The sequence below is a fragment of the Erpetoichthys calabaricus genome, chromosome 12 (genome assembly GCF_900747795.2).
Source record: "Erpetoichthys calabaricus chromosome 12, fErpCal1.3, whole genome shotgun sequence".
Lineage (NCBI taxonomy): Eukaryota > Metazoa > Chordata > Cladistia > Polypteriformes > Polypteridae > Erpetoichthys > Erpetoichthys calabaricus.
In genome coordinates, this window is record NC_041405.2 from 50,478,703 (window position 1) to 50,504,308 (window position 25,606).

General features: G+C 37.7%; 2 protein-coding genes across 11 annotated transcripts in view; one reads left to right on the forward strand and one right to left on the reverse strand.

The window, feature by feature from the left end:
* The window catches only part of yipf6 (Yip1 domain family, member 6), a 798,052-nt gene that overhangs the window by 325,192 nt on the left and 447,254 nt on the right, over positions 1–25,606 (forward strand). The gene's annotated exons all lie outside the window — the stretch shown is intronic.
* steep1 (STING1 ER exit protein 1) overlaps positions 12,439–25,606 on the reverse strand; it is a 58,240-nt gene continuing 45,072 nt past the window's right edge. Inside the window, exons 4-8 of the mRNA XM_028815507.2 lie at positions 24,450–24,594; positions 15,440–15,529; positions 13,521–13,613; positions 13,006–13,082; positions 12,439–12,894 (exon numbers count right to left, since the gene is read on the reverse strand). Of these exons, the coding sequence (XP_028671340.1) occupies positions 13,020–13,082; positions 13,521–13,613; positions 15,440–15,529; positions 24,450–24,594 (391 nt within the window). The 3' untranslated portion in view covers positions 12,439–12,894; positions 13,006–13,019. The remainder of the gene's footprint in view (positions 12,895–13,005; positions 13,083–13,520; positions 13,614–15,439; positions 15,530–24,449; positions 24,595–25,606) is intronic.

Sequence of the window (25,606 nt, forward strand, 5' to 3'; positions counted from 1 at the left end):
GTCTATGGAAATAGATCAAGATACATCAACATGTGCAAAGCTTTCTCTATCCATGAATTTATTTTCTCAGCGTAGGGAGGAAAGGTCTAGCTGCAGACCTCTGGAACTCTGATTTATGGCTCCCACAAAGCAACCAATTAGATTGCATGTTTCTATCACATGATTTATAGCGCATACTCAAACAAGTGTCTGGCTCTGGCCCACAGCACTACATGATGCTCATCCTACATAATACGCTTAGGTGTAAGTCACCATTAATCCTGAGTGCAAAAACCCTCTCACAACCTTATCCTTTACCATAATAATATTTTACGAAAATGACACACAAGATAAGACTTAAAATGGATATGCTGAGAAAGGTGCAAATGACTAGTGTGGTACCAGGACTGGGCTCAAGCCCGGCTGGGACGCTCAGGAGGACAGGAGGTGGGCTCATTGCTCCTCCAGAACGCAAGGGGGCGTCCGCCCTGGTTGTATTGGGGGCCACGGGTACACAGCTTGGAAGCTCTACCCTGTAGGGGCCCGTGGCCACCGCCAGGGGGTGCCCTGAAGCCTTGGGGACCCTGGACCCCAGCGCTTCCGCCACACCCGGAAGTGCTGGGGGGAAGAGAAGAAGGGACACCCGGAGTACTTCCGGGTACACAGCCGACACTTCCGCCACACTGGGGAGCACCTGGAGCACATCCGGGTGTGTATAAAAGGGGCCGCCTCCCTCCAGTCATTGACAAGAGTCGGGAGGAAGGAAGATGATGTCGGGAAGACGGCAAGGAGGCGACCTGAAGAGAGAGAGAAGGCATTGTTGTGTGGCCAGGACTTTGGGGTGTGTGGGCACATGGACTTTGTAAATAGTGAGTTAAATAAATGTGTGTTGGGTGACATGAAGGTGTCTGCCTGTCTGTGTCCGAGCCAGTTGTCACACTAGGCAGCTAAACTTTATCAGATGTGTGCAATCAGATTTCTTGCCAATAGAGCAGAGCTACAGAAGCCTGCAGCTAGATGCTGTGGGGAAAAAACAGCCACAGACTGACTGCTACCACATAGATGAAGCCATGCTCACTAACGCTTGGCTAATTCAGAGTCACTATGGACATTTTCCAATGTAACAGATGATTTGTACCAAATTATGACCTCCAGCAATTATCACCATAAGGCAGCCAGCCCCAACCTCGCCACATTCAAATAAATGCCCACATGCTGTACAAAGGTTCTGCCTGCTGAAGCAGGGATATGTCCAATCTGACTTATTTGACATGCAATCCACAATCGACAGGAAGACAATGTGTTTGCCATACCTATCATAAAATAATCACACGTTCAAACGGCAGAATCATCTGTCTGCTTGTAATGCCCCACTGTCTGACAATGAAATGTTAAGGCCTGTGGTATAAATGTTATATCTTTGGAAATAAAGTGTGATTATGCTATGTTTTACAAACACACAAATGCTCTTTGGATGAAAGGCAACTGAATAACTAATCTTTTAACAAGTGTGACCAGTAGGCACATTGCCATTTTGGTGGGCAGCATCATTAATAAGGTACGTGTGCATTAACATGAATGTACTGGAATTTGGTAGTTGGAATTCTCTCTCAAAGACATGATTATTGACTTGAAATTAGCAGGCCTAGGTGAACATGGTTATGTCTATGGTGGTCCAAGGCTAATGGTTTATGACTTCCTTTGGCTCCTATCCACCCTCACAAGGTAGAGGAATGAGTGCAGACACGTGTGCAGATTATGTTCATTTACATTGGATGTTCAACGGGGGACTAGAATCAAGATGGTCACAATACTCCGGTATACTCACATGCAGTGTACAAAAGGACTGATTTTTTTAGTTCTATTTTTATTAAACTAGAATGACAGCTTCAGAGCTGAACTTAGATTTAAAAATGGTATTCTCCTGTTTTGACACATCTGATAACTGCATATAATTCAATTATGAAATGGATATCTAGATATCTGTGGTGGGCTGGCGCCCTGCCCGGAGTTTGTTTCCTGCCTTGCGCCCTGTGTTGGCTGAGATTGGCTCCAGCAGACCCCCGTGACCCTGTAGTTAGGAAATAGCGGGTTAGATAATGGATGGATGGATGGACATGTAGATATTTCAAATAAAAACACTTTTACCCAGATGTTTTTTCCGCCAATCAGCATTCTGCTTTCATTATAAATTAATTCCTACCTTTTGTGTAAACTCTGATTTTGTGGATGCCACCTATTAATCCTTCCATCTTTCTCATTTTGTGTGGTCCACAGTTCAATGCTCACATCACTTGTCTTTTGTGTGCATTGCCTCTTATTTTGCACAACTTACTTGTTAATGCTGCCATCCTTCTGATTTTGCACATGCCATATTTTAATGCTGAAAGCCTTCATACTTTGTGTTTTTCTGTTAATTTGCATGCATCACTTGTTAATGCTGCCATCATTCTGATGTTTAGCATACCCCATCTTAAAACTGACACCCCTAGATTTTTTATTATGTATTATTACAGTTGGTCCTCAACATTTAACTTTCACGACATCAAGCCTTTGCAAGGTTTTACTAACCTCATTTTTATTTTCATGCTGGCAGGCACAGATATTTGCGGGCTTCACAGTTATATGAAGTAGAGAAAAAAACGAGAGGGTCGATATATACAAGTTTGGGGAGCAGCTAGTATCCAGCTAAGCATTCATCAGTCTTGTTCACCCTACCATTTCAGAGTAAATAGCTCCCTCTGCATTAAATGCATATTTTCATTGTTTTGCTTAAAAAAAATCAAGTTTTGTGTTGCAATTATGCCCCCAAAGCACAGTGTATGTCCTTCAGGCTCCAAGTCCAAGTGTGCAGAGTCAGTGATTCGGCTTAGTAACAAAATTAAGGTAGATTTTGTGTTGGAATGTTTGCTTTGACCATCCCATCATCAATTGCAGCCTCAAGGCTAAACATTAACTTGCTTCTGCTGTGCTCCCATACTCCAAGTACCTTGAGGATCTCAACTGTTGCACAAAGCAAATGTCGTTGATGGATTACATCAAACCGCTGTTATCCCTCACACTCTCCAATGCCATCTACCAGCAGTGAAGGACTGAGTGTCGGACATCGAGCCCTCACCAGTCTCCACATCCTATGATTGCACTGGCTTAAGTTCTTCTTTTACGAGGATGTTAGCACATAAGGCCACAGAATTCTAGGGAATGACTAGCGAGAAAAAGTGTTTTGCAATTACAAATTTTGTTTTGTGTACTGCATTTTATAGGTTATTTCATGGTTATTGTGTTATGAACAGTGCATATTATGTGAAATGTCGCTCTATTATAAAAAAAAAATCTTGGAAGGAAGGAAGAAGAGATGTGATTTTCTTGGAAAGACATTTATATGTCCCGCAAGAAAGAGATTTAACCATCCCCGGTGCCAGAAATAAAGGACAGAGTAGATGACAAAGTAGAACGTTGTAAAGAATTGAAAAATATTGGCGCGGTACACATGCAGAGTAGTTTAGAGATAATGGAAGTAACAAAATTCGAAAGTCTCAAAAAAAAAAGGATAGGAAAGATCACATTAGCGCAAACAAACAAATTATTACTTGGCAAAATAACAGAACAGTGAAAAGAGATCAAATATATGGTTCGGATTTAAACTGTAAATCAGAGACTTGTAGATTGTCTAATTCATGTAGCCATCAGGGAAAAAAAAGTAGCGTTTCTTCCTAATGAAGAGGCGTATCTGCAAGAATTAAAATACTCCAAAAATGTCGGCACGATACACATGCAGAGCAGGTTACAAATAATGAAAGTACGAAAATTCGAAAGTCTCAAAAAAGGAGAGTAAAGATCGCATTAGCGCAAACAAACAAATTATTACTCGGTGAAATAATGGAACAGCGAAAAGAGATCGAATATATTGTTTGGATTTAAACTTTAAGTCGGAGACTTGTAGATCGTCTAATTCATGTTGCCAGTGAGAATTAAAAGACGCCAAAAAACGTTGGCGCGGTATTTAGTCCCTGAGACGGAGACTTTTAACATGAGATTCTTTCAAGTTACGCTCTACTTACAACTATTTTCAAACAAGACCATTGTCATCTAACCTCAGTAATGTGAATGATTTTGGCAGGCATACTTCCTGTGCTCTCAGTTCTTATAAATTTTATCAGGACAATAATTTTATACGTTCAAGATGACACATCAACGACAAAGTAAGAAGAAAGAGCATGAAGAAACATTCGAGAAAGTATTTTTATTTATTAGTGAGAAAGAATCTATATTCACTCACAGGTAGTTATACATTGTGTTGTCACGATGCAAATCCAAACACGGAATCAAAACTCAATGCAATCTTGAAGAAAAGTTCATTCCAAATATTGTTTTTGATAAAGTTTTAAAGTAAGTGAAAATAATGCATATGTAACAATCCCCATGAAAATAACAATCTCTTTAAATTGTATATCCAGGAAACCAAACCCAGGGGTGGGCGAGCGAAGCAAGCAGGGGGCAGAGCCCCCTTGATTTATTATAAAGAATTATATGCAGAAAAGTGTATTATGAACAATCTCTAGTTAAAGATTAGTTTTTGATGGTTGCAGAAACATGCCCTCTATTTCCCATAAGGTTCAATGTTTTACCATTCGCATCTTTGACTTTTGTGTTGTTTTCTAGCAATGTTACCCCCATGAGAGCAAAGGACTAACTGTATTATAAATTTATTTTGACATCTTTATCCAAAGTAGCTTACAATATTTGAGATACAGTTGGTTTCTTTTGTCATTCCAATTGGATCACTTGCTCATGGTCACAGTGTCAGTGGTGGGATTTGAGTCCACAACTTCAGGGTTTGAAGGCCAATGCCTTAACTACTATGGCAAACTGCTTGCCAGTGCATCCCATCTTATTCTGAGCGTGGCACTTGTTTTCATCTTGTGTACGTCACCTCTTATTTCGTGTGTTTCACATTTTAGTGCTGACTCACCTCTTCATTTGTACAAGCAGAAGTCAAGCTAAAGTTAGAAAATGGGATTTATTAGAAAATGGAACAAACCTTAACAAAACTGATGTCATTTCTCAATGTAGTCTCCACCTTTCTCGATTCAAGACAGATGACGACATGAAGAAAGCGTTACACAAGTGGTTGCAAGGACAAAACAAAACCTTTTATTCTGCTGGAATCCAGGCACTTCCAGGCAGCTTCCACAAGTGCACTGAGAAGGGTGGAGACGACATTGAGAAATGACATTATCAGTTGAGGTAAGGTTCGTTCCATTTGCTAATAAATCCCATTTTCTAACTTTAGCTGTTACCCCCCCTCGTATGTGTCTCTTGGTTTATTTTTCTTCCGCTTGCACTTTGGGGCCACTAAAAATTTCTCACCTTTGGAGTTATGTTACTACATAATTAAAATACTGTTTAATATGATCATAGAGGTCAAAAATTCAAAGAAACCATTACCGAAAATTATGTTGAACCTTCCTGCATGTCTACCAAAGGAGTCCAGTCTTTGTCTTAGGTCACTAGATTGTGTCCATGCCTCGCAACCACTTAAGCAAAACAGGAAGCACCAGGACTCTAAAGACTTAGACCTTTGTCCTTTTGCAAAGATATTGAGATCGCCATAAACTCCTTTCCAGTGACCTCATGACCCCCCCCATGCTCTCATAATCCATCTAATGACTTCATGGGAAGAGTCACCAGAGACATGAAAGTCGCTGCTCAGGTAAGTAAACCTCTTGACAAGATAGACATTTTCTTGGCAGACAGACACATTGCTGATGGCTGTGCCCAGGAGGTCATTAATGGCCTGGATGCCCCACAACCCTGCCCAACACCCTGTCCATGCAAGCATGGAAGCTCGAAGACATGATACTGGCATATTTTAACAATTCTACACAAACGGCTGGTAATAGTTTACTGGTTCTCTTAACCAAAGTTCTGGCATAAATGAAGCCTTAATATATTCCCAAATTTCAAACTTCATATCAGACCCTGGGAAAATGGAACAAACAGCAGAAGAGTGAATTCAGCTGGAACAGCAATGGCAGTTGAAATGTTCACAGAACTATAAATTTAACTTTTTTTGTACTTAGGAATGTTTTTGTTTAAAACTTGACACACTGTTGAAGAATGGTTTCCATGGCTCTTTAAATATACACTCCAGACCAGCAGAGTGACTGCACTCTTAACACAGAAAAGGCTGACCAACAAAACAGATGTAGAAAAACCTGCTCACCTCAAGTGGAATTTCTGAGATTTAACTTCAAGCAATTTTACTTGCTGAAAGAATTTGTCTGTCATTCCAACTGGAGTTGAAGTGCCGCCTCAGTTAAATGTCACTACTGCAACGCAGCATTTAGCTGATCAAGTCTTAACTGATGAGAATAAATACTCAGACTCCAAAGTTATTATATCTTGAGTGACTTTAATAATTCCACCTTGTTATCTGAGCTTCCAAAAAAAAAAATGTACAAGTGGAGAGGAGAAAACTCTGGATCATGATTACAAATGCCTACCATGCCATTCCACTGCTCCTCTGAGCTTACCATGGTATTGCTTGTTTCTTCATAGAGACAGAAACTGAAATCGACTGAACCAGAAATAAAAACAGTGCACAAGATGACTAAGTGAGGCTGCGGAGAGACTATAGGATGGACTGGATTCTACATTCTGGGAGGTCTTCAGACAAGCCTCTTCTCTTATGGATTCGATGAGTATATACAGTAGATATATTTAATTTTTACATATGTTTTTGTCAACAAATATGTATTCTAACTAAATAATCACCCAATACTATAATGACAATGGTTTTCTAAATATCTGAAAAAGTTATGAAAAATTAAAGAACCACCTTACAAAAATGGAGATAAGGCTGTTTACAAAGAAGTTAAATAGCTCCCCAGTGATGGAACTTCCTCGTGTGCTGCCTGACATAAATAAAGACTTCCACTTGACTCGTACCTGTCATTCCACTAGAAGAGGTAGATGGACAAGTATACCAGTCTCTAAGAGCTGTAGATTCACACTGCTGGTTACTGTAAGCAACTACACCACTTCTGCAATCATCGATTCCTACTCCAGTAACCTTGTTATTCTTTACCACCCTCTGAACCTGCTAAAGACCATTCTCGACAAGCTAGATGCGCTGTTCTCCTCCATTTCCGACAATGGCAGTCCACTTCGAATCCACAGGAACATGAACATCCATTTCACAGTTGTTCTTCTACATACTTCCTTTCTCTCCTTTCCTCTTTTAACCCAAGGCTGCTCCACACTCCACCAACTCACAGAGCCAGTATGCACATATTTACAAACGCACGCACAGAGTTGTGCTCATAAGTTTACATATCCTGGCAGAATTTGCAAGATGCGTCTCATACTTAAAAGAAAAGATGACTGATCAGGCAAAAGACATTTCATTTACTTTTAATGGAGTCCAAATTAAACTATAAGGCATCACAGAACAAAATAACCATTAAACAAAACAGTAATAAGGAAAGTAATGAGATGGTCCCCGTTCAAAGGTGTGCATGTTCTTAGTTCTTACTACTGTTTATTGCCCCCTTTAGCATCAATGATGGCATGGAGTCTTTTGTGATATTTGTGGCTGAGGCCCTTTATTTTCATGTGGTAGAGCTGCTCATTCTATTTGGCAAAAGCCTCCAGGTCATATAAATTCTTGGGTTGTCTTGCAATGTGATGAGAGAATATTACCGAATTTGCTTTGCCGCGAGTTCCCTGAAATCACGGAATCATTCGCAATATTCTCTGAACTTGGCGAACTGCATTAATGTCATTAGGGAAGGACTAACTGAACTAGATTTGACTGGGTTATAAATGTACAGTCATATTTAAAGTGTCCCTGATGACTCGTCAACTGTGATGGATATGTGATCAGCTGACTGAAGTTCTGATAAAAGAGCTGAAAAACATTCTTCAGACAGAATTTCAGCCCTGCATACTACAGAGGAGTCAGACATGGGTACCTGTTTCACTCATTTAATTATCTTGTCTTTATTTTTATCTCAAGCATGTCCACAGTACAATGTTTTACCAGTTCAACATCCAAAAATGGCTTGCCCTTTTTTAGTTAATTCCCAAGTAACATGAAATGAAGGTGTTGTTGCCTTCTCTGTAGCTTTCACCACTGTCAGAACTGTCAGGGAGCTTTTGTAGGAATGCTTCAGGGAAGCAATTCTGTCTCATTTGGATGGGCTAACAGGCTGGAAAGCCCTGTGGAAGCCGAGATGCTTAGTTTCATAGTGCTATCTGATGTTAGAAACCTTACCTTAAATTGTGGGTTGACAAATCAAACAGAATGGACTGCCATTGTCATGGAATGGTAAAATGAAGGCAAACTCGTCAGTCCATTGAGGACTGTAACGTCCATTTTCACCACCTACCTTTCTACGCTTGCTGCTGCTCACCATTGCTCCCGATGTCCTCTAATTATAAATACATAGTGGCATTAGCTTATTTGCTGATTCCTGTCTCCCCCTCCATCCCCTGATTAGACGTTGTTGCTGTTTCACTCTTATCAGATTGGCGGCCAATTAAAATCATTTAACAGGCCAGATTAGGCCACCAGGCCGGACTTTTGAGTGCTGTAGGCATTGAGAGAGCATACTATCAGACAACCTCAATGCCTCCTTACTCCATTAAAGCCAGCCAAAACAGCAATTAACAGGAAAAAAGTAAAATATGTAAATATTCTAAATGAAGAACTCAACTTTAAATCATCTCAAAAATTCATCTTGCTTGTATTTGCAGCTAATATAAAGTATATAGCTTTCTAAAAGTTCTATGGCAAATTTGAAAATGTTATGGCTTATCATTCAGCTCTTTACCAACTAAAACCAAACTACTTACTTTCAACAATGTATGAGCGCAGCCAAGACTTCACAGCAGAGTGTCACGCTTCTTTGAAGAGGACCTTTCTTCTGTTAGGAAAAAAGCAATGAGCTCTTGATATGCACTTCACAGGTATGACATACATGAACTGCACTCACTTAAGTTGCAAATAATGAATCCATTTCAAAACAGATGACATGCTACTTTGCTGCGGAAAGCAAAAGAGGCACCCTGGTGACAGTATAATTATTACAATTATGGATGTTTGTGCAATAAGCAGCAAGGAGCTTTTTGACTTCTTCCATAATGATAACTGAAACTTATTAGCATTCTGTTTTTCTTGACAATAATGAATAATTCTAAAAAATATATAACAAAAGCGGCGAATGTTTTGCAAAGAACACGCACATACATACCTGAAGACATTCGGAACCCTGTTTTGTATTCAAGATGGAACTTGCACTGAAAAACATCTGTTAATACGGAAAATGGCAAAAATGATCAATACTTTTTTATTTTACGGAACAAATTTTCAAACTTGTTGATAAAATGACAGTAAATCAATGCTACTATATGATAGATAGAGAGATAGATAAACTATTAATCCCAAGGGGAAATTCACATACTCCAGCAGCAGAATACTGATAAAAAACAATAAATTAGAAGAGTAATAAAAATGCAGGTATAACAGACAATAACTTTGCATAATGTTAACGTTTACCCCCCCTGGTGCAATTGAAGAGTCACATAGTGTGGGGGAGGAATGATCTCCTCAGTCTATCAGTGGAGCAGGACGGTGACAGCAGTCTCTCACTGAAGCTGCTCCTCTGTCTGGAGATGACACTGTTTAGTGGATTCTCCATGATTAACAGGAGCCTGCTCAGCGCCCGTCGCTCTGCCACTGATGTCTAACTGTCCAGCTCCATGCCTACAAAAAATTACAAAACTGAAATAATTCATGCAGAGTATAGCTGCCAAGTAGGCAAGACAGGATCAAACATGAGTCAAACACGTACCAAAAGAAATTTTTCAGTCCAAAAAAGTGCGTTTAAGGTTTAGTGAAAATTCAAACAGTTCGCACAAGTATAGAGGGAAAAATAAGTTGTTACACAGAATAAAAGGCAAAAAAAAGTTTCTTCATTAAATTTAATTCTTTCTTGTTAAACTTCAGTTTTCTATACTTAATGAGGAGTTATTTCTCTATGCTTTACTTAATACTCATACATTCAGTATGTTCTACACATACGGCGCTATACATTTAACAGAGCATGTTGTGTTATGTTATGTTACATACAACTGGGCATGGTTTGAAACCTTGTGCCCTCCATGCCTTACTTACAGCAAGGCAGGTCACTAACTGAGACTAATCTTTAGTCGGTGGGACAAAAAAAAATAGAATATTCCATTTCAATTCAGCTTGTGGGGGTTATAATAGGACCTCCCATAGACTATGCACCAACATATAGGCAAACGCTTAACATAACTAAGAAAAGACTTCCATCAACTTAACACAACCTAAATAACTAACAAACAGCTCTTACAGAGTCTGAATCACATGTATTTACAGTATGTCTTTATTCTTTATCATCTAACAATTTTTCATAAAGATACAGCAGCTCATGGATTTGGCAAAGGCATACTGATGTCATGAAAATCCACCTGTGTCACATTATGTGATTATTCCAGCAATTTTCAGTCGCAGAAATCATTTACATAATCTTAGTGAGTTAGAAGCAGTTACAGAGTGCTTCAGTGGTGTCGGTCGTGTAGTCGGACAACCTCAGTGGGTTTGTCCATAAAATCTGCGATACAACAAAATCAAATCTGTTCATAGGCGCAGGCTCTGTGTGCATGAGAGAAGAAAGCCAAGGACTGTCCACCAAAATAAAATGAATAATGCAGCTATGAGGAATGCAGGTGTTTTGGACCTTGCACACAGAACCGAGGTCCACAACAGAATGGAGGAATGGAGGAAAGAAAAAAAAGGCAGAGACTGCAGCTGAACTCACCATACCAGAAAAGCATTTGTACAGGACCGGCTTTGTCAGGCAGCACGTAATTGGCCGTCAGGAAAAGAGGCGAGCTTGTGATACTGTGGAAATGTGAAAAAAACTGTGCTGGTGAGACATCACAAAGTCTTGGAATCTGTCACCCATGCAATTTTCAGTCGTATAATCTGATGTTTTTAGTTGACAAGATCAGCAGCTGCAGTAATCAAGTCTGACATCCCCTCTGACTAAAAGTTGTATAATGTTACGCTGACTTCAGTGACAATTATGAGACATGCACCATCTTTGCTGAAGACTGGCTCAGCATTCTGCTCTCCCTCCTAGCAGCTTTATTCCCAGACACGGCTGGGAATTGCAAGCAGCCGCCACCTGCCAGATGAGTTACAAAGGAGTTTAAAGCTCAGCTGTACACACTGCCAGTTACATTCTGTAATGTGTCTAAATGAAAGTACATAATGATTGAAAAAGAAGACAAAGTACTTACTATACAATACTATGCCACAGCTATTATGGCCTGTAGGAAGTGTACCGACTCCCAGAAACAACCACACCCAACAGTCCTAGGTTTTAATCCAGTGCTTTTATTAACAACACACTTCTTTGCCTTGGTACAGTAAACAGCACACACCATAGCATGACAATACTATCAATTCTTCCTTCATTCTTTCAGTCCCTTTTCTCCTTCACACCTCCTAGGCAAGTGTTGTCCAACTCCTCTTCTAACTCGGACTTCAATGGGGCAAGAGGAGGGCTCTTTTAACATATGACCTTGAAGTAATTCCAGTGCTACATCCATTGTATCTTGGAAGCACGACTGGAGCAGGCAGTACCACCCATGGACCAGGGTAGTCCATTCCTGAGACCTTACTCTGGCGGCCACCACAAAAGCTATGCTGCCACAAAGTGTTGGGTGGGGGTGTATTGGGGGATCAACCTGTCCATAACAGGCAGTCTCACCACTACCCCATATGTCTGTCCTCCTGTCAGGGAAAGGGACTGGTAACCAGCCCAGTCGAGTTGCTTCCCTATCCCTATCACATCCTTCTGCAGCTGGTGGGGTGAAAGTCCTTAAACACCTGCTGCCACAGTGACCCTACATGTGTACACCTCCTGGCATGGACAGGGAATGTCACAACTCCATTCCCGACAATCATTTATACTGGCTCCCTGGACAGACAAGGGAGCAGGGTCCATCCCAGCTGGGACAAATGTCCTTCCATCACACTGCAAAGTACTGAAGTGATCATTTTATACTTTAAGCTGATTAACAGATCAGACATGTAAAATAAAGAATAATGTAGAGCTCTAACCATGATCCCACTGACATGAAGTCTGCCATGCTGCCTGCTGTTCTGCAAGCACTGTAAACTAGCACTAAGATTGTTCTTTCTAATTATTCAATTTGAAACATTATCTCAGTTTTCTACGACATTTTCTACAACTAAATTGACTTTTCGCTGAGGTTGGATTTTTCTGGGCCTCAAGGTCAAGAGATTCATTTATTAGTGAAAAATGTTTTCTGCAAATAGCAAATACTTTTTTGTCAGTCAGTCAGGGAGTGAGTCAATCATGGACATGTAGTTTCACATACAAAAAGCTTTTTGGTGAGTTACATTTTATTTACAATACTTACAAAATATGAAAAAAATCCTTAAAAGACAAATCAAGTATTGCTTAAATCATGACATCAACTGTACAAAAGTAACAAAAAACAACATTCATTTTGGGAATGCACATATACAAAAGTGTGGGCTTCCAGAACGGTTAAAAAAAAGAAAGAACAGCCGATACAACTCTGGGCATAAAGACTGAACATTGGGACAGGTGAACTAGAAGTTGTAGCCCAAAGATGGTGCACATTCATTTTAATATGTGCACAATAACACATCATATAGAAAGTCTGAAGAAAACGTTTTTGTATCTTCTTGTCTACATGTACCACAATTTCCAATTTAACTTTCTTCTTTTATGATGTTGTTCATACTGCTCCAAGTACAATGTAGTTCAGCTTCTCTTAGCTCTTCTCAAAAGTAATGTTTCAAGGATACTTCATCATAAAGACAGCCTATAGCAAATAAAAAGAGTTAAATGCAACAGAATTAATTTAGCAAGCTTTTTCAATACACAGAAAGGATTCTGAGAGTTTGAAATATAAGACCAAATAGATGCAACTCACCACAAGCAGAAAAATTATTTAAACTGATTGTCAATCAGGGTGCCTTTCATCTTGGCCTTCTTGGCTTCTAACTCAGCCTACATAAAGAAAAGAAAGAAAATAAACAAAAAAACAACAACAATGTAAATAAAGAGGGTGAATCAAGTCTGTTTGAAGCACCAAGAAAAATATGAAAAAAAGAACAAAAAAAAATCAAAAATGTTCAACAAGTACTAAAGAAGCACTAGTATTAGTGGTAATTAGGAGGACTATCACTTTGCTGCAAACCCATATATGAAATGTCACTGTCAACAGTTAATTACTGGGGAAAATACTGAATGAAAAGATAACATAAAACAACGACTAAGCAATAGCTAAGAACAATTATTTAAAATAACGCATTGAAACTGTTTCAGCCAATAAGCAATATTGTACAGCTGCAAAAAAAAGAACTATTACAAAAACATTAATTTATATTAATACTGTTATTTACAAATTTTAAATAACAACGACAATCCAATAAAAACAGCACTCACCAACTCCTGTAGCCTCTTTTTGCTCATGCCTTTTCGCTCTAGCTGCTTCTCAATAACCTTTGCATTCTGTGCATAAGAGTCTGCCACTTCTCTCTGTTTGAGTAAACAAATCTCTTAGAAGAGCATCTCACTAAATCGTACAGTAGGATTTAAAGATCACATAAATCCTACGCTCATTTATAACACTTAAGAGCACTAGGTATCAACCAAGAAATAAAATTGATGTATCAATATTTATTTTCGATGTATCAATAATTTCTAACCACCACAAGTGCAAATACCCATTTTTAGAAAGGTTTGCTATGGATTTTGGGATGGTTGGCTGGATGGTGGTGATGTGATGTACTTGGACAAGTGTGCACTTCATTTTTCTGTGTAAACCACATGTTGCTAAAAATCTCATATTAAAACGTTCATATTACATTTTTTCTCATCAATGGTTATGTTTTTTGACAAATTCAGCATTGTTGTCCATCTGCATGTGATCATTAAGTTTCCAATAGCAACCAACAAAGTAATAAAAAAAAACTTTTGTTTTTTTGCAGGTAGACCCAATGTGTAATGGGGCACTTCTAATTTTATGTGTTGATGCCACTGCAGAACAGAGAATTTTAGCAGTTTTAATTTGGAAGGAATTAACTTTAAATCACCATTACTCAATACTGCTATTTATGATGTCCTGCAATATGGAATTCTGCTGCAATCTCCACCAATCCCACATCCCAAGTCCACTCAGACTATCTTCATAACTGTAAATGTTTTCTGCAGATCATGGTGTATGTAGTTAATGATATTTCATTTTATTTATTCTTTTTCTGTACAATGCTTGAAATATTCAATTCCTTGCATGGGGCGCATACGCATGCGGCCTGTAAACATCTTTATTGTTTGTAGTAAGTTAAAGTAAAACACGACTCAGAATAAGAACTTTATCACCTGACTATGGTTTTCATGATAAAGCCAAATGAATAAAAAAAAAAATTATTATATTAACAACAACAACAACAACAAAACAACAATAACAAACAATATACAACTGGTGGTTAAGGAAACTTGAAAACAAATTATTAACTGAAAAAAGTAAAAAATAACACACTTAAAGCCAACTTTAGTTTGGTTTGTTTGCTACCATTGATAGATACATCATGCTCATTCCAAGGTTAGGATTTGAGGTTTGCTTTATTTGACTTTCTGTCATTTTCCATTGTGTAAGCTTATTTGGAGATTATTTGAATTACTACTGGTTCCAATTTTTACTTCCCCACTTTCTCCAAGATAAAATGTTGTTCCCAAACTCTAGGCCTGTTTCAATGTGTTTATTGCTTTAACACTCCAAAACCTTGTAATAGTACAAGATTACAGATCAGAACATTACATTCATATCTGATTTATAACTTTTAAAGGATGTGCTACAGAGTGAAATTATATTTACACCTAAAATTCCCATTACTCAACATATTACCTATTTGAATTTGAAAGAATAACGTTTCTTGTAAAATTGTGCTATCCAATAACCATCAACAAAAGCCATGCTCAGTCACTAGGAAAAGTATGGCTACAGTATGTAAGCATGTTAAAGAGTAAGGAGTTCCAATGAACTAATTAATATTCACCCGTGGTTATATAAAAAGAATACAAATATAGACTATAGAAAAGTGCTCAGTTAGACCTCACATTAATGGAGGTCTACTCTCTTACAAAGTCAAGAACCTCAAAAATGTATCTTCAAACAGTACATTTTACAGTCTCTCATTTTAGAATGGCTTGACATTGCAAGGTTATAAACTAGGCATTCAAACTAATTCTATAGTGTAGGAAACAGCAAAGCCTGGCTAAGCATGCATTCTTCAGATTCTAGCTGAAAGAAAATATAACACAAAAATCAAAGGAGTAAAATTAAAGGAGGGTAACCGACTCACCGCCTCAATTTCTTCTTCCTCTTCATCAATTGTAGAAACTGTCACAGAGCTGAACTTCCCCATATCCTTCGTTCTTTTTGTCATCATTACCTGATAAAAATAAGAAGAGCCACTCTTAACTTATTACTGACCAAAACAATTTTAATTTCATCCAAGAATTGAAGACACAGAATTAATGAATACAGTGGAAAGTGAATGCAATTTATTGTCCCACATCTCCCTCAAAATGAACACAAAAATGGACAAAGTTTCACAGTAATAGGATAGTAGAAACAACTTGGAATGGATTAAAATCAATTAATCAAGATATACAAATTGAAAGCATTTGACCACAAATATTATAATTAATTTTTTATATATATAAGTAGCATAATATATATAAAACACAAATACAAATGCATATGCACAAACAAACAGCTTGGTGCAAATGATACACATTTGATTATAATTTTTTTGTGTGTGGTGGGTAGTGTTGTTTCATTGTACCTGTACAATGACAATATCATTGAATCATTATCATTATTGCTGTTACACAGATCTAGCATAATGAGTTTAAATATCATGCCTGGTTGTTATCCATTAATGTTTACATTTTCTACACATGTCTATGTGGGTTTTCCTCTTACATCCTCAAAGACGCACACTTCTACAGGGCAACTTTGGTATTGCCAATCAAACTAATGTGCAAGTGTACATGAGCCAACCCTGCACAGGACTGGAGCACTCTGTTGAGCTGTTAGGCTCCGGTCATCTGTGACCCAGAATGAAAGATCTAGTTTAAGAGTATGATACACTTTCTTTTTGCTTTTCTCTCTACTGAGTGTGAAGAACAGAGTGAATTATGAGAGAACTGTGGGCTTCAACCCTACCAATATTAAGGATGACTCTAGTGAAAATGGTAAAGATGTACCCAGAAATGGTAAGAATGTATTCACAGACTTTACCTATACTGTATGCTTTATTATTGTATGCCATTATTTTATACTACCAATATAAGTGAGGGTCTTCTGTGGTTCAGAAGCACTCATGATTCATGTAGCACTGTGTAACTAATGCCATGCCAGTCAAATATTATTGGATCTATTACCTCAGTGATAGGAATGTTGCTTTACTTTTGAATTGCTGCTATTTTCAATTTAATTGCTATTAGCATAAAACACAAAAAATAAACATAACGATACTCCAAATATTTTAGTATTAATGTAATAAGAATAAAAAAAACATTTCCTTTTCCTGCATTTCTTGCTCTCTCCTCTGGCAATTTACTCTTTGGGGTTGTGCAGCTTAAATCATCCTTTTGCTAATTTCAAATTTAAAGCAATACATACACAAACAAGCATTCATATTTGATGCTGGAAGATGAACACCTCATTTGGACAGCTTGATGATGGTCCATTACTTTGGTGGATTTACTTATGTGATGTCTTCTGTGATAAAATTAAGATGACCCCATCCCACCCACTCAAACAATACCCTTGTATCACCATGGAGATTCCCCGTTTACGAAAAATGAATGCAAATTTTTGATTACTTAAGGTGCACTGTCAACAAGGAACATTCATAAATGCATAATGATTAAACTGATGAATCATTATATTCTTGATGGAGATCACAAAAAAAAAACCAACATGATTTAGACAATAGCACTGAAAGTAAAAAATGTTCTTGTAAGTACATTTAATGAATAGTTAAAAAATACATTTTTTATGTGCTGCTCAGTTATGATATAAAAAAAAGGTATGAATCAAGGTATAAAACTCCTTTAAATATACGCATTAGGCCTATGACACTTACAGTATGTACTGTGCTTCCATTAGAAAACAAGCAAACTGAAAAAATTAAATGTTTAAATGATATCTGTTGACACTGCCACCATGAAGAAAATTTCTGCAAAAACACCACCTATGCTGCATTAAGACTGGTCTACCAGCAAAACAGGATGAAGCCAGTATCTACCGTGAGACCTGACACAGCTAGTTGAAGTGACAGGTTGCTTGCAAATGACACCTCCTTTACATATTATTGGGATGAGTGGCTAATGACAGAAAATATTAAATGCTTCAGGAAATTTACTCAAAATTGGCAGCAACAGTTTAGACCGGGGGTATCAAACACAATTTTAATGAGAAGGCCAAAAATAATATGTTATATACTGAATATGGGTTGAATTATAGCAAAATACAACTACCACCACATTTTTTTTTATTTTACAAATGAGACACATAGGTACCTATCTGCTAGTCACAATCTATATTCTGCCTTGTATATCTCGAGACCTTCTCTTAATCTTTATCAGGCAGTGCAGCAGTAGAGATATATGCATACATTAACTTGACCACATTAAAAAAAACAAAAAAACACACACACAGGTATAAATGCACTAGTGATGATCTCACAGACCACATTCAGAAATGTAAAGTGATCACATTTAACATGAGCTGAAGTGCAAATGCATTTTCTGCACACATATAACAATCAAGTAGGCAGAACATACAAAGGAATTGCAGTGTTGTGGAAGCAGTTAAGTAAGCCACAGAAAGGAAGTTAGCTACTAGTACTTGCAGGACGGAGTCCTGATTTTTGGAGGTTTGTTAATAAAAGTGCATTAGAATGGAACAGCACTTCTGTGGTTTACTTGAAACATCTTATGGATTTCATGCATTAAATTTCATGCTGTTATGTGGGATAAAGTGAGAGCTACCTGTTGTTAGTTACTCACACCTAACAACCTGAACACACTGTTTACACAGCAAGTATTTCAATGATCATACACTTACTAATTAAAGCCAGTTCTAAAATGTTTCTGTATTAAGTGTGATATAGAACTAAAATTGTTGGAATCATATATCATACTAAAGAAAATATTAACATGTAACTGTACTTATTAAAAACTCACCTCAATCTTTTGTTTCCATTGTATTATCTATGGTAGCATGATGGTGCAAAGGTTAGCTAGGGTTGTTGCACCTCACATCCATCAGTCTTAGTGTGAATCATATGCTGAGTCACTATGTGTATGGCCCAAACATGCTTAGCTTCAGGTGGATAACCTGTTCTGAAGCACATATGGTATAGGTTCTTTAATGACCGTGCAGTAAATTCATGAACTTCAAAGTTCAATTAGATCCCAAACCATGAAATGTACAAGATAAGATTTAGCAAGACACTATTAAAGAATACAAAATTATGGAGACCATGTAACAACACGAGTTTCAATTTTGCACAACAGGGCATATTTTAAAAAACATGCTTTTCTAACTTTAGAAATTAAATGTTTATTTTGATTTTCCCACAATAAGCACAAGCGCATTATACGGTATTACAAGCAAGTTATATGTGACTAAATAAAATCGTGGGGCGCACATAAATTAATTGATTAAATTTTTTAAACTTGTTTAGCATGGTGGGGAATTACAATTTTTTTTATATATTTTATGATGAAACTAGCTATTCTATTAATTGACTGAAATAATGAAATTATGTATGCCCCACAATTTTATTTAGTCACATTTTAGTCACCAGGAAAATTGTGGTTAAAGAAAATTTATTTTTTGCTTTTTAGTTCATTTATAACTAAAGTGAATCAAATCGTTTTATTTATAAATATTTTTTTTTTACTTTTTAGTTTGAGTATTTTGCAAATGATTTTTCATGAACGGGAAGCTTCTTTAAAAGTATTACATAATATATCTTTGCAGAATTATTTGAATACTAAAAAGATTTATATTTTGGTCTCTATTTTTCTGTTCAGGCTCTTACGGGATTAGCACTCAGTGGCTGTGAAAACAAAAATTGACGACAGAACGCCAATACTTCCTCCCCATTATCATCAAGGCCTAACAGGTGGCGCAGTGGTAGTGCTGCTGCTTTGCAGTAAGGAGATTGTGAGTTCGCGCTTTGAGAAGTGAGAAAAGCACTATATAAATGTAAAGAATTATTATTATTAAGGCTACTCCTTCACAAGAATAAACAAGTCGCCACGTATATTTACCCACTCCATTCACTGGAAGAGGCAAGTGGGGGCAATTCGATGTGTCTCTCACTTGTAAGCTCCTATATCTCATTATATTCTCTCTCTGTCATTATTGTATGTGCGTCAATTAATTATGGCGAAATTTGTTACGTAATTGCATCAGTTTTGATGGGTTATTGCATTGTCATCGATATTGAACTTCTGAACACGTACTAAACATCTGAACACATATGCAAAATTTGAAGAAATTTGCTTCGCCAAAAGTGGGTTCAAAATCAGTTAAGATTTGACCCAGACAAACAGGCAGAGGAGTCAAGTTAAATAAAATCGTTTAAAAAGCCCCAAAGCTGGACTGCACACTATAAATAGGGTCACAAGCAATGAATCATGACTCATTGTTTATGAAGATAATTTGACATCAGTATGTAGTTATGAAATATGCTAATAAGAAAATGTGTAATGTTTATCACTAGGTCCTATATACAGGCAATACCCAGAAAATTAGAAAACAATTATTTGTCAAGTAAGCAGGTATCAATTAATAAGACAATCAATAAGAGGATCAAAATCAGTTAAAGATATAACCAAACAATACTATAAGTTGAAAATCTGTATAATGTTATATATTATAGCAGCTCTCTCGTGATTTAAAGAAGTAAATCATAGCATACATTTATATAATGACTAAGGACAAAACTAATACAGTGGAACCTCGGTTCACGACCATAATTCGTTCCAAAACTCTGGTCGAAAACTGATTTAGTCATGAACCGAAGCAATTTCCCCCATAGGATTGTATGTAAATACAATTAATCCGTTCCAGACCATACGAACTGTATGTATATAGTTAATTAAACCATAGAATGTACAATGTAATAGTAAGCTAAATGTAAAAACATTGAATAACACTGAGAAAACCTTGAACAGAGAAAACTAACATTGCAAGAGTTCACGCTATACTGTAGCTTTTGACATTTGAACATTTGAACAAATCTGAACTTTATTTAAAAGCCAACCATAAGCAACCAAGAAAGTAACATTGCAGGAGTTCACGCTAATAGCATTACAACCCGATCGCTGTAAACACTCTTTTTAAATGAGTTTTAAGCACGGGGGAAAAAAAGGAACATTTGAACAAATCCGAACTTTATTTAAAAGCCAACCATAAGCAACCAAGAAAGTAACATTGCAGGAGTTCACGCTAATAGCATTACAACCCGATCGCTGTAAACAATCTTTTTAAATGAGTTTTAAGCACGGGGGAAAAAAAGAACATTTGAACAAATCCAAACTGTATTTAAAAGCCAACCATAAGCAACCAAGAAAGTAACATTGCAGGAGTTCACACTAATAGCATTACAACCCGATCGCTGTAAACAGTCTTTTTAAATGAGTTTTAAGCACAGGGAAAAAAATGAACATTTGAAAAATCCGTAATACAAAAACTAACCATAAATCACCAAGAAAACTAACCTTGCATGAGTCAAGTTCTGGCATGAAGTGAGGAGGAACTGGGTGGAGAACAATCCGGTCTCGTCGCAGTTGAAGACTTGTTGCGGGATGTAGCCTTCATCCTCCACTAATTTTGTGAAATTTTTCACGAATTCTTTTGCAGCTTCAGCATCGGAACTAACAGCCTCTCCATGCCTTTCCACACTATGAATGCCACTTCTCTTGCAAAACTTTTCAAACCATCCTCTACTGGCTTTAAATTCCTCACTTTCGCCACTCGTAGAAGGATAGTTTTGCAGCAAATCCCATGAATCTTCCTGGCTTTCTCGCATAAGATCGCCTCACTTACGCTATCCCCTGCAAGTTGCTTCTCGTTCAGCTACACTAGCAACAGTTTTTCCACCTCTTCCAGCACTTGAGGCCTCTGCCTGGTTAACGCTGTAACTCCTTTTGCAACATCAGCTGCTTTAATAGATTCTTTGTACTTTAGAATAGTCGAAATCGTAGATTTTGACTTCTTGTACTCGGCGGCAAGATCAGTAACACGAACACCACGCTCATACTTTTTAATAATTTCTTTCTTTACTTCGATTTCAATTTTCTGCAAAACTTTCTTCTCACCACTCTTCACTTGCTTAGAAGCCATGGTTAACTGCAAAGCACACGAAATACTGTAGAGCACAAAGAGCTCACAGGTAAAGCACGCACGTCTGACTGAGAACAATGAACAGGGAGAGGCTGAACACGTGCTTAAATACAGTAATCGGCGCATACGAACCGGAAGGGAAATGAAATAGAGCACAAAGAGTTCACAGCGAAAGCACGCACGCACGTCTGACTGAGAACAACGCAACATGTGTGGAAATCATCGGCGTGCACAAACCAAAATGGAAACTGTGTGTGGTTGTGAACCGAGGCAAGAGTTTGGCAAACTTTTTGGTCGTAAACCGATTTGTAGGTGTACCGAGATTCCACTGTACATGAAAAAAAAAAATACTGAATATGCAAGCAGCATACAAAAAAGAAAAAAGACTCAGTTTTTTAGCATATTTATTGTGATAGACCATCTTCGGTGGTGGAGGTATGATCAATATTACCATGATTGCATGATCATGTGTCATTTTTCATTACGTTCAGGATTTGTTTTTGGTTTTTTTGTCTTTTTCTAGATTATTTTTTATTAATGTGTATTTGGCAAACACATGAAGAAAATGGGCTCAAGGAAAAAGAGACACAAACATACTATAGGTTAAACAGAATCCACCCATATGATGTAATGGGTTCAAATTTGATCACAAACCTAACAGGCTGTGGGTTGGGCATATCCAAGGATCAAAACAAAAACTGTTTTCAAATTTTGGTGCAGATGATACTACTATTTTTTGTTTTAAGTTGCTTATATAGAATTTTAAACTGCCAAATCAGCTAGAATAGACAGGACCTGGAGATTTTATTAATGAAGATGCACATGTAGTGCATGTGTAGAATATTATTACAAGCAGGAAAGTTAAGGCTGAAATTTCTTTTGTTAACCAGAAGGTGGCATGCTTCCAGGAAACAGAGACATCTGCAAAAGGTGTACAGCTAAGTAATACATTTTCAAAATGTGTAGGTTTGTTTTTAAGAGGAAATACCAAAATTTTTGCATTTTCATTTCACACAGCTCAAGTTAACAAAAGGCATTACAGTGATCCCCCGCCTATCGTGAAAGTTATGATCCAGAGCCATCAGTGATAGGTGAAAATCCGCGATATAGAAAGACCATATAAATAAACATTTATTTTATAGTTTAAGCCTTAAAATACGTCTCCCACACGCTTTAAACACATGTAAACTTATTAAAACACACTTTGTAAACGCATATGATATGTGGATGTTGGGCTAAGGAAATGAGTAACATCTCTCTATTATAAAAAAAAATCTTGGCAGGGAGACCAGGGAGACGAGGCGTGATCTTCTCAGAAGACAATCTGACATCCCGCGAGGGACATTTTAACGTCACGCAAGACAAGGCAGTGAGACAGAAGGACAGCTGCTGTACAGGCTTTTAAATGATCGACGCACAGAGCGACAAGCAGAATAGGCATCTTGGCAGAAGCAGCACAAAGCCAGTAGCTGATCTGTCCACTTCTGCTTAGCGTGCGTTCAGCTCCACCCCCTTCACAACACGAGCGGGAGGGCCGCGAAGTGGCAGGAGCGTAGCACGCCTCCGGGGGGGGGTTGAGCGAAGCGAATTAGACCAGATCATCTCGGAGAGACGCTTTGATGACACGCAAGACTAGACATTACAACCTTAGGAAGCAAAACCCATGAGACGGTGACTTTTGCAAGTCACACCCTACTTACAATTTAAAACAAGTTCATCGACATTTAACCTAGCAGTTGTAGGAATGCTTTTCGCAGACAAACTTCAGGTGCTCCCAGCTCTTAAAACAACGACAAGCAGAACACACAGCTTAAGCAGCAGCTGCAGTAAGCCAGCAGATGATCCGAGCACTTCTTAGCGTGCGTTCAGCCCTCACATCACCCACCCTTACCCCCCCGAACCCCCTTCAAAACGATAGCAGCAGAGACGTGAAGTGGCAAAAGAACAGCTGCTGTACAGGCTTTTAAGTGACTGATGCAAAGCGCGACAAGCAGAACACACAGCTGGGCAGCAGCAAGACAGCAGCTGAACCGATTTTTAGCGTGCCGTCAGAACCCCCCCCACGCAAGCAGCGGTATAAGTCCCGCGAGAAAGAGATTTAACCACGCCTGGGGCAGGAAATAAAGGACAAATATTGTTTTTACTAAAGTTTTAAAGTAAAAATAAAAATAATGCATATGTAACAATTCCCATGAAAATAACAATCTCTTTAAATTGTTTATTCGGTAAACCAAACCTGGGGGTGGGCGAGCGAAATGAGCAGGGGTTGGAGCCCCCTAGTAATAATAATAATAAAAAATCTGCAATGTAAACTTATTAAAACACACTTTGTAAATACATGATATGTGGATGTTGGGATAAGGATATGAGTAACATCTCTCTATCATAAAAAAAAATCTTGGCAGGGAGACTAGCTTGCATTCTAGAAATTAGCTTGCATCCTGGAAAAATGCAAGTATTATTTTTGTGCCCCTTTTAATTTTGTAAAACTAACTAACTACTCACTTTAAAAGCATAGTAAGAAAGATTATGTATACAGTAATTTTACTCAATTCCAAACTTAAATATTACTTAATGCTACCGTTTTAAACTGATGACAGGACATCAGGCTGCACCTCAACTCTTTAAATGCACTTTTTACAATCAGCACACAAGTATATTAAAGTTAACTGCTCAGGATCACCCATTTAATCAGGGTAGAAACTGGACCTGTAGCCTGTGACTCAAATTCAAAAGCTTTAGCTAATATACCACACTGTCTTATCTATTGCCATACTTTAAAAAACAGATATTATGAATCTGTCATGGTTATTCTTTTACATTTTACAGAAAATGCCATCAAGACAATAGCATGAAATGTAGTAACTCTTTAACTGGCTTCTTTCATATGCCACAAAACAGCCAAGTATAAAACAGCATGATAAAAACAGCTCTCTCACCCGGACTTTTTTAGGAGGCTCTTGCTTCTGACTGTAGACAGTTGTATTTCCAAATCCTTGGCCAAATTTGACAACTCCTCCATCAACAATAAAGGTGAATGGTGTGTTCTTCATTTGGTGCTGATAGAACAGCAACAGGCCACATCTAAGAATGAAAAGTGAAGACTGTTACAGGGGTTGAACAAATGATAGTTCAGTGTTAACAAAAACTTGGAAAAGGAGTATCTAAATAAATAATAGTTACAGGTTCTGCTGCATAGGTGCATTATATCTGGTGAATTGCCAGTTAGCTATAAAATGATATCACAATTAGTACTCCGATATGAAAGTTTCAGGCTACATGAGGCAACTAACACAGGCCAAGAGTCTGTGCCCAAATTACAGGTGCATTGGTCACAAAAACAGCACAACCGTGTCAAGGAAAACAGTTTCAAACACATTGACATCATATGCCAAACATAGACAGATAGAGGTAGCACAACTAAACATCACCAACAGGAGCAGACAGATACTTCACATGACAGCTGAAAAATACCACCAAAGTACAACCTCAAACATTAACGACAATTTAAAATCGATACCTCTGTGTCCCGGTCTCAACAACTGTATGTCATGAGCTTTACAGAATGGAACTTATAGCCAGGCAGCATGTATCAAAAGTAAATGCATGAAGATGCATAACTTGGTGGGAGGAGAACAAAATCTTGGACACAAAGTAATGCGGTCTGATCATTTATATCACCCTATTTGTTATATTCAGATGAATTTACTTTTGGAGAACACCAAAGGATGCCTTTAACCCACAATGTCTGTTACAAACTTTGAAACATGGTGGGAAATTCACAACAGTATGACAGCTTTCTGAAGAAGTCATTAGGCCAAATGATTTCTCTACAAGGGCATAGAAACATCAAGGAATAGGAGGTGATTTTACAAAAATCACATGCATCCTGTGGTCCAAACTTTACTTCTCATGATGTTCCACTATTACAAGATTATAATGGCGTCATATATACTGTGAAACTAACTGAAGAATAAGTTAATGAATATCAGGTTTAACTGAAACATCTTCCATATCCTCCCCAATCTTCAGATCTAATAATAATTAAATATTTATGGGAAGTTCTGGAGCGCAAGTACAAAGAAGATCAGTACAT